At 38.7% G+C, this 14,999-nt stretch overlaps 1 protein-coding gene across 3 annotated transcripts in view; it reads right to left on the bottom strand.

Annotated features, from left to right (window-relative positions):
• The window catches only part of RELN (reelin), a 531,804-nt gene that overhangs the window by 59,498 nt on the left and 457,307 nt on the right, over positions 1-14,999 (bottom strand). For all 3 annotated transcript variants that reach the window (XM_045494541.1, XM_045494542.1, XM_045494543.1), the window contains exons 42-46: positions 11,189-11,409; positions 8,685-8,832; positions 6,156-6,414; positions 5,041-5,290; positions 919-1,087 (exon numbers count right to left, since the gene is read on the bottom strand). In XM_045494541.1, coding sequence (XP_045350497.1) covers positions 919-1,087; positions 5,041-5,290; positions 6,156-6,414; positions 8,685-8,832; positions 11,189-11,409 — 1,047 coding nt within the window. The remainder of the gene's footprint in view (positions 1-918; positions 1,088-5,040; positions 5,291-6,155; positions 6,415-8,684; positions 8,833-11,188; positions 11,410-14,999) is intronic.

Raw genomic sequence — 14,999 nt, 5'->3', positions numbered from 1 at the left:
AAGCTTTCCTATGATTAGCACCTCCTTGGATAGTGAAAAGAGAGAAGGTCAGGGAACACCATCCAGTAGGCAAGGTGAATTCTCTGTGTAACTCAAATAAAGCACTTTCCAGGCAATTTTATTAAGCCACCACCATTTCTTATGGACTCAATGAATGACACATTCATAATTGTTTTTCATATAAAAGAATGCTCCAGGTGGTAATTCTCGAGATACTGTTTAAAATAAAATTTCAAAAGCAGACAATAATTTTAATACACACTTATTTCCTCTATCTATTGATATGACACCACTCACTGCTATACCTACAGTAGTCTAACAACAGACTCCATTTAAACCTATTCTGTATGCAATGTGCCTGTTTTAAATTTAAGTGAATCAAGTCGGAGACTCTCACCGATCCATATACTGTTTTCTTGAATATGCCATTCTTTAAAAATGTTAGAAATAAAAGTCAGTATAGGTCCGGCTTTTGGGAAAAAAAAAAACAAAAAAAAAACAGAACAATGTCACCACAAAAACTGGCTTCTATTTTGCTTTTTTTTTTTATTCCTCCTTTTTTTAAAGTAAGCTCTACACCCAGCATGGGGTTTGAACACAAGAGCCCAAGATCAAGAGTTGCATGCTTCACTGACTGAGCCAGCCAGGTGCCCCCTATTTTGCTTATTTTTAAAAGTAAACTCCGTGCTTTGTGTGGAGCTCAAACTCGCAACCCTGAGATCAAGAGTCACATGCTCTACTGACTGAACCAGCCAGGTGCTCTTATTTTGCTTACTAAGATCACCTTGTTCATTCATGGCTGGCAATACCATCAATCAATAGCAAAATTGCATGTATCTCATTTAAACTTGTTGTCCTAACAGCTGATATGCCAAATTATATCAGATTTGGGTTCACTACATGCAGAAGCATCCATACCTGGTATAGGGAGGGAGAGGCAGAGTGATTCTGGTCCATTTGTTGAAAGTGTCTGATACCAGGATCCGCTGCAGGTGATAGCGACTGCATTCAACATTGGTAGGTAGACAATCCCTTACCAATGGGTGCCATGATAATCCAAGGTCTACTGAGTATTCCAATTCAATAGCTGAAACAGGAAACACCATTCTGAATAGAAATACATGTATGTAGACCCAGGAACAGTAAATACTTATATCTTATGTTTTAATTTCACTCAGATGTCAATTTGATTTTTCCTCCGTATTTATGTTTCCTATTTTGAAATGTTTCCCGGTTTGATTTTTCCTTCCATGCAATACTAGTTATTATTTTTCACTTTCCAGATTAAAATAAATTTTCTTTTAAGGGGGTATGATCAAGTGAAACATAAATTTTCCTAAATCACTCCTTATAGTGAGAAACTTTCAGAACAAGCATAACAAAACATTTATATGTAGTTATATGTAGTTAAAGCAACAGTAATGATAGTTATATATATATTTATTGTTTAATCTCATAGTTACAATATATTATAAAATTATACAAACTATATATAATTTGAGGTACTGCAACTCAATGGTATCTATTTAATAGTTAACATACAAATACAAACATAGTAACCATATATTTTAATGATTACTTTTTAAAAAGTTTTAAAAAACTGAGCAACTTTCCCTAAATTTGACCATTCAATAGGGATCCTGACCAATAATGCCAGTTTTGCTCCTGATACAGGTGAAACTTCTTACAAGTTGCAAAATCTCTTTTGCTCTTATCCTGCTCTGCTGTGTTGTGGAATATACTGGGAAATAAGAGAAGTATCAGGAGGGACCTGAAGGACATGTAATTTGTGCCAAAGAAGGCAGTCAGGCTGTGGGTCTATGAAAAGATACTTTTCTTTTTCTTCTTCTGAAAAATTCAACTTATGTTCTATGTTTTGTATTTCTCTTTAAGTCTTTAGAAACTGCTTCAGGCCCAACCTCCCTATTGAAATTGCTTCCTCTAAGGCCGTGATTCTCAATCTTGGCTGCACACTGAAATCACCTGGGTACCATTAGAAACCACTAATGCCAGGGTCCCACCCCCAGGGATTGTGATTTCACTCTTCTGGGGCACAGCCAAGGTATCAGGAGATTTAAAGCTCCCCAGGTGATTGTCATGCACAGCCAGTGTGGGACCACTCACTTCAGGGAGGTTCCTAGCAACCTTTTCTAGTTAAATACAGTGGTTCATCTCAGTCTTCATTGTTCTTGTTCTTCCTACAGCGTTGGATGTTATTGATTATTCCCCAATTCTTGAAACTTTCTTTTCTTTTGGAGGACATTATTCTGAATCTCCTCTCTTACTTTCCTGTGACTCCCGTGCTAACTAGCCCAGCTGTGGGCATTCTTCCAGACTCCATTTCTGGTCTTCTGTTTTATGTGTATACTCCTTGGGCTTCAACTATGACCTGTGTGCCCAGATTTGCCAATTTTATGTCTCCAAGCAATTTCATTAATTCAATAAATGTTTGCTCAGCCTGGCATTGCACCGGATGCTGACCTATTGGGGGTGCACAGTATAGAAAAAGTTCCTGCTTTCCATATTGTAAGTCCTCTTCACTCAGGGGATCTCCACTAAAAATTACTTCTAGGACTTGTTGTGATGAGCACCGGGTGTTATATGTGATGAATCCTTAAATTCTACTACCAATATTACACTATATGTTAACTAACTAGAATGTAAGTAACTTGAAGCAAACAAAAAAATAAATAAATAAAACGACTTCTACCCATTTTCCCTAATAAATAAACATCTTTTCTTCACTACTAAATTCTTTTCTTTTAAATGTTTATTTATTTATTTTGAGAGAGAGAGAGAGAGAGAGAGAGAGAGATTGCACAAGCAGGGGAGGGGCAGATAGAGAGAGAGAGAGAGAGAGAGAGAGAGAGAATCCCAAGCAGGCTCTGCACTGTTAGTGCAGAGCCTGATGCAGGGCTTGATCCCATGAACTCTGAGATCATGATCTGAAACAAAATTAAGAGTCAGACACTTAACTGACTAAGCTATTCAGGTGCCCCTCTTAACTACTAAATTCTATCAATGGCAATGCTTTTGCACTTGTTTTCTGGGTTCAAAATTTATAAATTATTTTAGAAATTTTACTCTTCTCTCTTCTTTACCCTCTGTGTTCAAACTGTCAGCTGGTTGTGAGATTTTCTGCTTCTTTCCTTTTTGTTTGCATTGTCTCACATCAATATTATCCATCCTATTTCTCTTCATGCCACCTCCTCTGGAGATTACCACTGAGGCTTCCTTATTGGGATTCTTGCCTACCCACCTTCATCAGCTTTTGGGCTCATCTCCCAGAAACACACCATGACGCTTCTCTGCACTTGAGTCCTTTTATTCATATCCTTGTCAGGTACAAATTCTTTTTTTTTAAACTTTTTAAAACATTTTTCAAATCTTTTTTTAATGTTTATTTTTGAGAGAGAACATGAGTGGGGAGGGGCAGAGAGAGAGAGAGAGGGAGACACAGAATCGGAAGCAGGCTCCAGGCTCTGAGCTGTCAGCACAGAGCCCGACGTGGGGCTTGAACCCACAAACGGTGAGATCATGACCTGAGCCAAAGTCAGATGCCCAACCAACTGAGCCACCCAGGTGCCCCTACAAATTCTTGTATGTGCCTTGTAAGGCTCTTCTTAGTTGGCAACTCTGCTTATCCATCTCTGCTTTCCTCTTTGATTTTGTCATTCAGTTCAACCTTTCTCAAGAGGCTGTGCCAGCCTATAGTAGAAAGTACACAGGAGGGTAGAGTGTCAGTCCTGGTGCTAGTACAGGCCTATTGTGTCATAGCTTACCTCCTTGGGTTCCCATCCATTTCTTATGCTACTGAGGGAGTAGGCATCTAGAACCTTACCACCCTTTTCCATTTTCAAAATCAGCACTTTCCTCTCCTCCACTAGATGCAAATATTGCCTGTTCAGGCAGGTCTGCTCATGGCTTTTGGCATGGACTAGGAGGACCCCCACCTCTGTCTCTTTGCTTATGCTGCCAGCCTAGCTTGGGGTGTCCTTTCTTCTCTATTCACTCTTCAAATCCACTGCAACCATCAATGCCCACTTGAGACAGATTCTTTGTGAAATCTTCCCAAACTCCTTGGATTGGCCATCCATTGGTCATCTCACTCTCCTTTGAGCTCTCATCACATTTGGCATCAGTACCAATCCACAGATCACTTGACTTTGTCATTTATTGCACTCTAACTTTTGGAAGTATCCCCTCAACTAGACCTATTGAAGACAGATGGGTACCTTATACTTTTCCAAGTTCCACCCCTGCTGACTAGGTTAGTGCTGACTAATCGATCCTGAGGTAGAAGCTGCACTTCTGGGAGTCCCCTTAAGATATGTCCACTAAGTTCAAACTAGCAGAAATATGAAAAATCTGGATTTTGTAAGACCTTGGAAGTAACCAAATTTGTCAGATGTTGGCCCCCCAGAATCTAAAACAGAACAAGGTCCTTGTGAACATTCTAGTTTGTATCTCTTGGAGGAAGAATGATAAGGGGTGGTAAAAGGCTGGAAGACTACCAGAATCCCAACAGGTTTGCATTCCAGTGAAGGCTCCAAGTATGCAATGATGTCAGTTTTTATATCTCCTAGGATAGGTGTGTGCGTGTGCGTGTGTGTGTGTGTGTGTGTGTGTGTGTGCAAGTCATGTGTGAGTAGGAGTGTGTGTGTATACAACCTTGAGGATGCAAACTGCTCACAATGAGGGTGGCCTAGAATATGCTATGACCTAGAATGGCGAAAAGTATAAGGCAAAATGGGAACAACAAAATGTCATGATTCCTGGGGAGTTGGAAAGAAGACAGTAACCAGACTAATCTAAAGCCCTATGAATTAAAACCTATGCAAATGCAAATTTATGTGTAAATCCTATGGCTTATTCTGGCATTCTCTATGTGATGAGAGTTCTAATTCTGCAAATCTGATCGTACAAGAAAATTCTGGATTTTCCAACAAGAGATAAATTAGGGGTTATTATATCTATCTATCTATCTATCTCTACCTGGAAATGGGGTAATGTTCCTCTACCCGGAAATGGAATTTTTACCGTAACAGGAGTCTGTGACTGAGCAGGAGGCAGCGAAATCTATCTGCAGGAATGAATCCTCATTCACAGCAATGTCTGTGGTGACCACATAGCGGGTGCTGGCCTTTTCAATGAAGACTAGGGCATCTCCGGTAGAGCCACACACAGGCATCTTGGTGCCTCCTGGGTGAAGCAGCCATTTCCTACTATCCAGGGTTGTGAAATCATCCTCCAAGACTGTATTACCAGAAATATTTCCTCCAATAAGAATCTGAAATGTATTTTCAAGAAAACAAATTTTTAATATGGTTTCAAGAGACGAGAAGAGTTCAGTCTTTTTGTTTGTTTTTATCTGTCAGATTGCTCAAAACTGGCATCATACAGCAAGCATACTGTTTGGGGCCTTTCAGAATGCTTTTGTTTATGTGGTCTGCTTGCCCATCTGGCAAGAAGCTACAGAAAACAAATTGAAGTATTGACAAAACCATTCACAGCCTTCATGGGCCAAATTGTGCCTTTGGAAACTACATGCACCCAAGCTGGGAAAGCAAAAGTTGGCTTACATGTGATTATTTTCCATGTGAAATTTCTATTTAAGGACAGTTGTATCCTAAAGCATTTCAGTTCCAATTTTTTGCATGGATTCTATCATTTGTTAACAGGTTCTTTGAGATCTATTTGATATGCATTTTATTATGTATGAAGATCGTTTAGAAGTGTCCATGAGGCTGTTAGGAATATTTACTTATTTCTTCTTCAAAGGCTAGGAACGAGGATTTGTAAACTACTGCATGTGGTACCAGTGCTAATTTGCACATTTTCCTTTTCAGAGAATTATAACCTCACATCACACTTGATAAAGTCCCTCTATCCATATGGCAGAATTCTCTATGAGCAGGACCTGGGCCTTCTGTTGTGTTGCTGGTTTTTATAGGCTCAGGCAATTGAAGGAAAAGAGAAGGAAAGGAAGCTAACTGCCATATCTAATCTAGCTGTATGCCCTTGGGCAAGTCATTCAATTGTTGGTCCTGGGCTTGGGCTTCCTCTACTGAGCGAGGGGCCCGGACTGGATGCTTTGTAGGCCACATGCAGCTCAAGTGCCAAACATTACAATAGTTAATCCTGAGTGGACTGACCTGGTCGATAACCCAGGGACTGTAGAAGTGCCCATTTTCAGATGGTTGCCACCAGCGGAGGCGAGTAGAAGTGGAACGGGCCTTCAAGGGTATCTCCAGGGCAATGTACCTGCCCACGTTGCTGGAGTTGCTGAAAAGGAACTCTTGAAGGAGGCTCCATGAGAGGCCGCCATTGAGTGAATACTGTAGAAGCACGGGTTGGCTCCTGGGGTCAGGAACACCTTTACCACATCCCAGCCTCATGAAGAACTGCACGAATCTGACATGAGTAAAGTTTACTGTAGATTTTTTCACTTCAGTGAGAAATGCACACTATTAACATAAGACAAGCACACAGGGTAATACGGGGAAAGTGCACGGTTTTAAAGAATATGATGATTTAACAAGTGTCTAAAGCAATCATTTCAAATCCCAATTTTCCTTGTTAATGCAAGAGAGTTAATGAAATGAAAAAAAGGCAATTCTGTACTCAAGTTTATATTTTGTACCCTTCCACAGAGGGAGTCTGAGGGAACTGAGCATTCCCCAATCCTGTTGCTACTCTATAAGAAGATGGGAGGGGTCCAAAGCCTCTTCAAGTTTGGGAGTGTGTATTGCTATCTATTTAAGACAAATTTGTCCTTAGTATCTGAAGCTGGAAGAATGCTATGAATGTAGTTTATGCCGTTAATTGGCGAAATCATCCATTTTCAGGTCTTACCAGTTTTTCAGATCTCATGTTATTGGTTTTGGGGAGACACATTTAAATTCAGCAGTTGTAGTACCTCTTTGTGAAAGACCAGGCATCTTTTGGAAGAGGTGTGTCGAGCCTGGGCCTCTTTTCTGTCTTTTGTGCCAGGGGCAGGAAAGCGAGTGTGGGGTGGTGGTAATAGTGGGCTGTGCCAGCCTCTGACTATTGCTGGGTCTGGGATGGATGAGACTGGCCATCGAGAATCATGGCGGCCAGCCAGTGGCAGCCTTTCCAACTGGCAGGGAGGTGGACAGAGTGGCAGCAACCAGCTGGGGTGCCAAGGAAAACTAGCTCACATGTTATCTTTGGCAGGCAAGCGGCTGGTGCCTGGTCTGGCCGCTATGCTAGCTGGTAATGCAGAATAAATTTCGTGTGTAACCCAACACATACACCCAATTATGTATGCATGTCAAACACAGGCAGCATATTGGGGCTCATAATGAAAGTTATCAGTTCCATATATAAAACCATGCATTCTTCATGGGTTCCTCCCCTCCCCCATCTCCATTAACTGGGCACTCATTTATCTCATAACCCCAAGAAAACTGGGATTTTACATGGAGCATTTTGAGGTCAATATATGCAAATCCCACACAGCATGCTACTGAGATGAGATAAATAATGGAGCTTTTTAACACTGGATTAATGAAAAAAAAATACATAGTGCCTAGTGACGTTTAGAACTATAAAAACAATAACCATTTACAGAAAGAAGCCTTTTAGCCTATTGTCTATTGTATTGGGGAATGTTTATATTAATTTAGTTATGGACAAATCTATGTCAGAATTATTTTGGAAAGATCTAATAATTTCTAAATTAGAGAACTTGGCTGCTAATGATAAATCTGAAATAAAAAGCATCAAATTAAACCATATGCATTAAAATAGGATGAAGATAAATAAAATCTTGCTTTCTATAATAGTAAGATTATCTCACAGAATTGTATTTTTATGAGGCATGCTCAAATTTATAATTCAATAAAATAAAAGATTTAGGTGAAAGAGAAGGATAAATATGTTGAGATACATTTTAAGATTCTCTGAAATGTTCTGAAAAACAAAAACACGACTTCTTTGTTCACTTGCAAAAAATAGGTCAGAGTTCCATTTTACACATGTTAAGTTGTCTTCTTTATTTTCCTGGCTAAGTTTTTGGCTCGTCAAGTGATCAAGGGATATACATCTTGACAGGACATAATCCTCTGAGCCAGTTTAAAATGTTTGTTTCTCAGTGGCTGTGCTCAAGTCAGAAAATGAGTACCTAGAAAGCAGGAGCAAATCATTGGAAAGAAAGGCTTACAAAGAATAAGGCTACACTTCAAATATTTTTTACTTAAACTGCTAATGGATATAAAATCAATTGTGAATAATTGGAGGATGCATGGTATTTCAGTTAAGCTTTTACTAAGCATGGTGTAGATAATTTTCCACGTAGTCCAAGAGCTCATGAAAAGTATTCTCTAGAAGGTGGATAAAAAAGATGCAACATTATTTTCTGGAAGTGAAAGGAAGTTAAACATTGTCATTTCCTAGTCACTGTCTTATAACCATCACTGTCTTGATATTAACTTTTGATTGTTTAGCTATGTTTCATTTCTGATCTAGTTTATTTTGCAAAGCTCTCTGTTTTAGAATAGAAATTATGTACATCATGTCTTAATGGAGTCTTAGATAAGACAGCAGCTCAGCATGTCCCATGGATAGCCTTGCCCTTCACATGTCTGCTTCTTTCTGATGTACTTATGTTCTGTTACTGTCTATCACAATGTGGTTTCTCAATAGCATCCCAACATGTTTACCTAGCATGTGATAAATCCAGATCTCGTGTTGTCAACATGCGCAAGCCATCTTCATTGAAAAAGAGGTTGTTTCCACTGGAAAGGATTCCACACTTCCGAGATGGCTTTCCACCACTCATTAATAAGAATCTATCAGATTCTAGCTGACCTGAAAAAAAAAAAGCAGTAAATGTGATTTACCTATGACCGCAAATATAGGCATATTCTTTTTTAAAGGACAAGGGCCTTATGTAGTTTTGAAATACAAAGTCATAAATATCGAAGTCATAGATTTTGGGATAAGAGGTCTCTTCAACAGTTTAGCTTGTGTGAATTGTTTAAACTTAGCTGGATAATTTAAGGGTCCACATGATAGAAGGGGGAAGAAGGCTTTTTCTGAGTATCTATGGTCTAGCCAGATGGGTCCTTTCTTTCTGCTCTTCTATGCTGCAGAAAATGACACTGGCTGGTCAGAGAGTGTTTCTGGCCAAAAGTAAGAGCATAATGTAGCTTTTCCACTGGCTTTTTGATTGTATCTTTGCTACTCTGAGGACAGTATCAGGCAGGTGTTATAAAATATTTTTAAAACACACAGTTTTAATGGGAGACATTACAGAGTAACTTAATATTTTCTAAATACTGTCCTTATAAATCTCTTTGGATACTTACCTTAGATCTAGAGAATTTTTTGATTGTGGTAAAATGCACACAACACAAAATTTATCTCTTCCAATATTTCATTATTATTTAAAAATTTTTAATGTTTTTTTAAGAGAGAGAGAGAGAGACAAAGCATGAGTGGGGAGGGGCAGAGAGAGAGACAGAGAGACAGAGACACAGAATCTGAAATAGGCTCCAGGCTCTGAGCTGTCAGCACAGAGACCAATGCAGGGCTCAAACTCACAGACCATGAGATCATGACCTTAACTGATTGAGACACCCAGGCCCCCTTATTATTATTAATTTTAATGTTTATTTATTTTTGAGAGAGAGAGAGAGAGAGAAAGACAGAGCATAAGTGGGGGAGGGGCAGAGAGAAAGGGAGACACAGAATCCTAAGCAGGCTCCAGGCTCTGAGCTGTCAGCACAGAGCCTGATGCGGGGCTCAAACCCACAAATCATGAGATCATGACCTGAGCTTGAAGTTGGATACTTAACCCACTGAGACACCCAGGCTTCCCTCCAACATTTTAAAAGCAAACAACTCAGTGGCATTTAGTACATTCACATTCACATTGTGCAACCATCACCACTACCTAGCTCCAGAACTTTTTCATCACCCATAAAGAAAACCTTATACCCATTAAGCAGTCATTCCCCACCTCCCCTTCATCCAGCCCTTGCCAATCACTAATCTGCCTTTTTTCTCTATGGATTTGACTATCCTGGAGGTTTCACATTAATGAAGTCATATGATTTGTGGCCTTTTGTGTCTGACTTCTTTCACTTGGCATAATGTTTTCAAGGTTCATCCATGTCGTAGCATCCATCAGTGTTTCATTCCTTTTTATGGCTGCATCACACTTCATTGTATTGATATACCTAATATACCTAATATTAAAATGTACTTTAAAACCATAATTATAACAATTTTATAAGCAACTTGGGGAAAAGAAAAAAAAAGCTTTTAATCTCACTACCCTAAAACACATAGCCATGACATTAGTTCAAGACGTTCTCTTAGAATATTTTTCCATTGTTTTATCAGAGTATATCTCCAATGGATATAATTAATTGTGAATAATTTCAATCGTTATATGAGTATAACATTATCATCATGTTATATCCTTTTTTTCTACGTTATAACATTACCATCATACATAATGACATTAGATTCTAGGTATAAAGCCAAGGTACAGAAAGCAATGAGAGGCTGCTTATTGAGTTGATGACAAACAATGACAGGAATTTACATTTCTGGAAACTTGTTCCCTCTACCCAAGATTAACCCTCTAGAGACATTTTTTCTTTCTTTTTCTTTTTTTTTTTAAATATATAATTTATGGTCAAATTGGTTAACATACAGTGCGTAAAGTGTGCTCTTGGTTTTTGGGGTAGATTCTCGTGGTTCATCGCTTACATATAACATCCAGTGGGGAAACATTTTCTAAAATTATCATTAATCATAAATTACACGTGATAGAAAAAGTGGTGAAAATAGCTTTAGTTTTCTCAATCATGGTCTTGTTCATTCTCACTGACCATTGTTTCAAAAAAAAGAACCTTATACAATTCAGAACTAACTGAAGGCATGGGTGGTCTCAATTGTAAGGATAAATAATGAAATATTAAAGTGGAACTTAATGATTACTTTTTTTGTTTTTAAGTAGGCTTCATGCCCAGTGTGGGGCCCAATGCAGGGCTTGAACTCACAACCATGAGATCAAGACCTGAGCTGAGATCAAGAGTTGGATGCTTAACCCACTGAGCCACCCCGGTGCCTCAATGGTCACTTCTTTTAATTACCTGCATTTAATATGTAAGTTCTTTTCCAAAGCTACATAGAACTTATTTTAAGGGATTACCTTCAAAATCATCTTTGAGAAAATCAGGATTTTTGGTGCTTATTTTACAAGTTGGACCTGAGTAGCCGGGATCACATATACACTTGGTTCCATTGATACAACTCCCATGTCCGTTACACATCTCTTCACATTGGGGACCAATATAGACATTGTCAATGGCCCATGTCACGGGCTGAGAGCCAGCAGGGTAAAATCCTTGGTACCATCTGAAACGCACAGATCTGGAAAAGAGGTACAAGTCTTTTAAAATGGAATGAACAGAACAATACACTTTCAAAGTAAGTACATCTGATCAATGAGTAGTGGGCAGTTACCACCTCTGCACCACAATCAAGAAGTAGAAAAAACGAGTTGACATTTCAAGAACACAAACTCTATTCCTCAATCTCCAGGATTTTGCCAATTATGTTCCTATTTCCTGTAAGCCCTTCCCAATCCTATCACTGGGTCAAATTCCAACTGACCTTCTACCTTTTTCAATATTGACTTCTTTGGTGAAGCTGTCTCCACCCTATCTGTCTACACTCTGCATAACAAATTTTTTTTAGTAAACTGAGGTAAAATTCATATAATATAAAAGTAACCATTAGCCATTTTAAGCGTATAACCTGGTAACAGCACATGCACAGTGTGAGCTAACCACCACCTCTATGGAGTTCCAAGACATTTTCATCACCCCAAAAGGAAACCCTATGCCTATTCAGTAGTCACTGTCCATACCACCCTACTCCCAGCTCCTGACAACCATTAATCTCCTTTTTCTCCATATGGATTTACCTATACTAGATATCTCACATAAATGAAATCGTACAATATGTGACCTCTAGTGTCTGGCTTTGTTCTTATAGCATAATGTTTCTGAAGTTCACCCAGGTTGTAGCAAGAATCAGATTTCATTCCTTTTCATGGCCGAATAATATTCCATTGTATGGGTATACCAGCTTTCTTTGTCCATTCATCAGCTGATGGACATCTGTTTGTTTCTACCTTTTGGCTATTGTGAACTGTGCTTCTATGAACATTTGTGTACAAGCATTTGCTCGAATACCTGTTTTCAATTCTTTTGGGTAGAATGATAGAATTGCTGGGTCATATGGGAAATAACTAGTCCTTTACTTTCTCTCTCTGCCATATTTTTGACAGAATTTCCATTACTATAGTTATCCCAGCTGGAGATATTTAAAAGTGTACCTATTTCCCCTATTGATTTTGAGCTCCTAGAGGCCAATGCCTATGCCTCTTTCTTCTTTGACTCTTTTGTGGTGCCCAGTACAGTGTTTCATATACACTATATGTTGTTTGTCATTTGTTGTGAAGAGCCTTAAGAGCCAGACTGAGGTTTTTGGATTTTATCCTATTGGTAACAGAGAACTGCATAAGATTATTTAATTTTTAATTTTTTAAATGTTTATTTATTTTTGAGAAAGAGAGACAGAGTGCGAGCAGGGGAGGGGCAGGGAGAGAGGGAGACACAGAATCTGAAGCAATCTCCAGGCTCTGAGCTGGCAGCACAGCTGATGTGGGGCTTGAACTCACAAACTGTGAGATCATGACCTGAGCTATAGTTGGATGCTTAACTGACTGAGCCACCCAGGTGCCCCGCACAAGATTATTTTAAAGAGAGGAGTGACAAAATCAAATTTGTTTGGTTAGATGCCTCTTATTTCTTAATTACTTTTTTTATTATTATTTTAAAGATTTTCTTTTTTATTTTTTAAAATGTTTATATATTAAAGAATTTTTTTTTAATTTTTTTAATTTTTTGAGAGAGAGAGAGACAGAGTGTGAGTGGGGAAGGGGCAGAGAGAGAGAGGGAGAAACAGAACCCGAAGTAGGCTCCAGGCTCTGAGCTGTCAACACAGAGCCCAATGTGGGTCTCGAACCCACAAGCTGTAAGATCATGACCTGAGCCGAAGTCAGACGCTCAACTGACTAAGCCACCCAGGCACCCCTTTATTTATTTTTGAGAGAGAGAGTGAGCAGAGGAGCAGAGAGAGAGAGAGAATGAACAGGGGAGGGGCAGAGAGAGAGGGACAGAGGGATTCAAAGCAGGCTCTCTGCTGACCGCAGAAAGCCCAATGTGGGCCTGAACTCACAAACCTTGAGATCATGATCTGAGCTGAAGTCAGATGCTTAACCAACTGAGCCACCCAGGTGCCCCATCTTAATTTCTTTTTAAATCAAAGATAATTTTCTCTTTTATTTGTAAGTAAATTGTGCTATCACATTGTTGATGATAAGTTAGCTTCTTGGAAATAACCTACATATTTAGGTAGCAGTCAAGAAGTAGTTTAGTATTTTATTATACACAAAACTCAGTTCAAAGAAGACGGGTTTGCTTTTGAGGGCATGGCTATAGACATGGCATACACACTCATTTTTGTACCCTGTGAATTTGTCCCATTTCCAGTTATCATAGAAACCAAATTCAGAATTAAATAAGGAGAAACAGAAATTAGAAGTCAATTTTAGAAGTATTTATAAGGCTTCTAAAGTTTAGTAGATAGTAAAGCAGATGGAGTCAAGTTCCCACATATAATTTTAACCCTAATTTCATTGTTTATATCAAGACTCCCACTATATGGAGCTGCTCCCAAAATGCCAGTTCATAATTACATTTTATTTTAAAATACTTGTCAGAGTTTAGTCTTGGCAAGAAGCACTTTCTACCCTTTGAACTTTCAGACTGCTGAGCTGAGGGAAATGGCTAGAGTTTTCCTTTGAACAAAAGCCTACATGGATTTTTTTGAACTTCTTATTTATTCAAATGTTCTGAATACAAATGAACCACCTTGGTTGGATATTTATTATTGTTCACCTGCCTTGACACGGAAACTGCAAGCACTATGATAAATGGGCTGAAGGGTCTGGTTCCACTGTGGTTCCCTTCTGCTGAAATCTTATTTTGAAAATTTCTCACTGCCACCCTCCCTGATGAATGTCAGCATCTGTTCTCCCAAGCCAGTGGTATTCAAAAGGACCTGTTTTTTAAATGTAAACTTAAAATTGCAAGCACACAACAGTGCTTTCATTAAACGGGGGTTTTGGTTGACTCATTATGAAAGTGTGTACAGCAAAAGCAATTAGGAAGTTTTAACCACAAAAAGATTCTAGACAAAAAGGACACAAAGGTGATGTGAATAAAACTCGATGAAAGCTCAATACTTCATGCTTCAAATGTGAACGGACTGTATGTGGAGGCAAAAATGGTCATTTCTGCACCTGAAAACATTTCATATACTTTTTGGGTACCTGGTGCCTAGTAAGGTGCACAGAAAGGGGTCATTTAAATATGGGTTATAAATATATATTTTAGCATCTAGCTTGTGCTGTCCCTATGTACCATGTTGAATACAAACCAAGGAATGGTTCACTGAGTTGGAGAAAATTTAACTTTTGCCTTCCAGCAATTCATGCCTGTGTGGGTTTTAAGAAGGGTGCTAATTCTTTTACTGAAACATGGACTAGACAACACTATGAAGGCAAAATCTTCTCTTTGCAAGAAATGGTTGAAGGCAATTTGAAAGGTAGGTTTAAACCATTATGAGAGTGGGCAGGCCTCTTCAACAGATATACTTTTTTTTTATGGAAATAAAAATGACACGGAGTACAAATAGCATGATGGTCTAAGTTCTGTACCTTTAAAATTGGAGGAGGTATGTTTTAAACTGACACCCCAAACCAATAGGTGAAAGTATATACATTTCTCTTGTTCAAATTATATTGTCTTGTAATTTCTCTTGCTCAGATTTCCAAATTGTATTTCCCTATGCATCAACACAGCCCAATGGACATTACCAATGGTAAGTTT

Source organism: Leopardus geoffroyi, chromosome A2, assembly GCF_018350155.1.
Source record: "Leopardus geoffroyi isolate Oge1 chromosome A2, O.geoffroyi_Oge1_pat1.0, whole genome shotgun sequence".
Lineage (NCBI taxonomy): Eukaryota > Metazoa > Chordata > Mammalia > Carnivora > Felidae > Leopardus > Leopardus geoffroyi.
The sequence above is the reverse complement of the archived record's forward strand: the minus strand, read 5'-3'. Positions and strand labels throughout refer to the sequence as shown.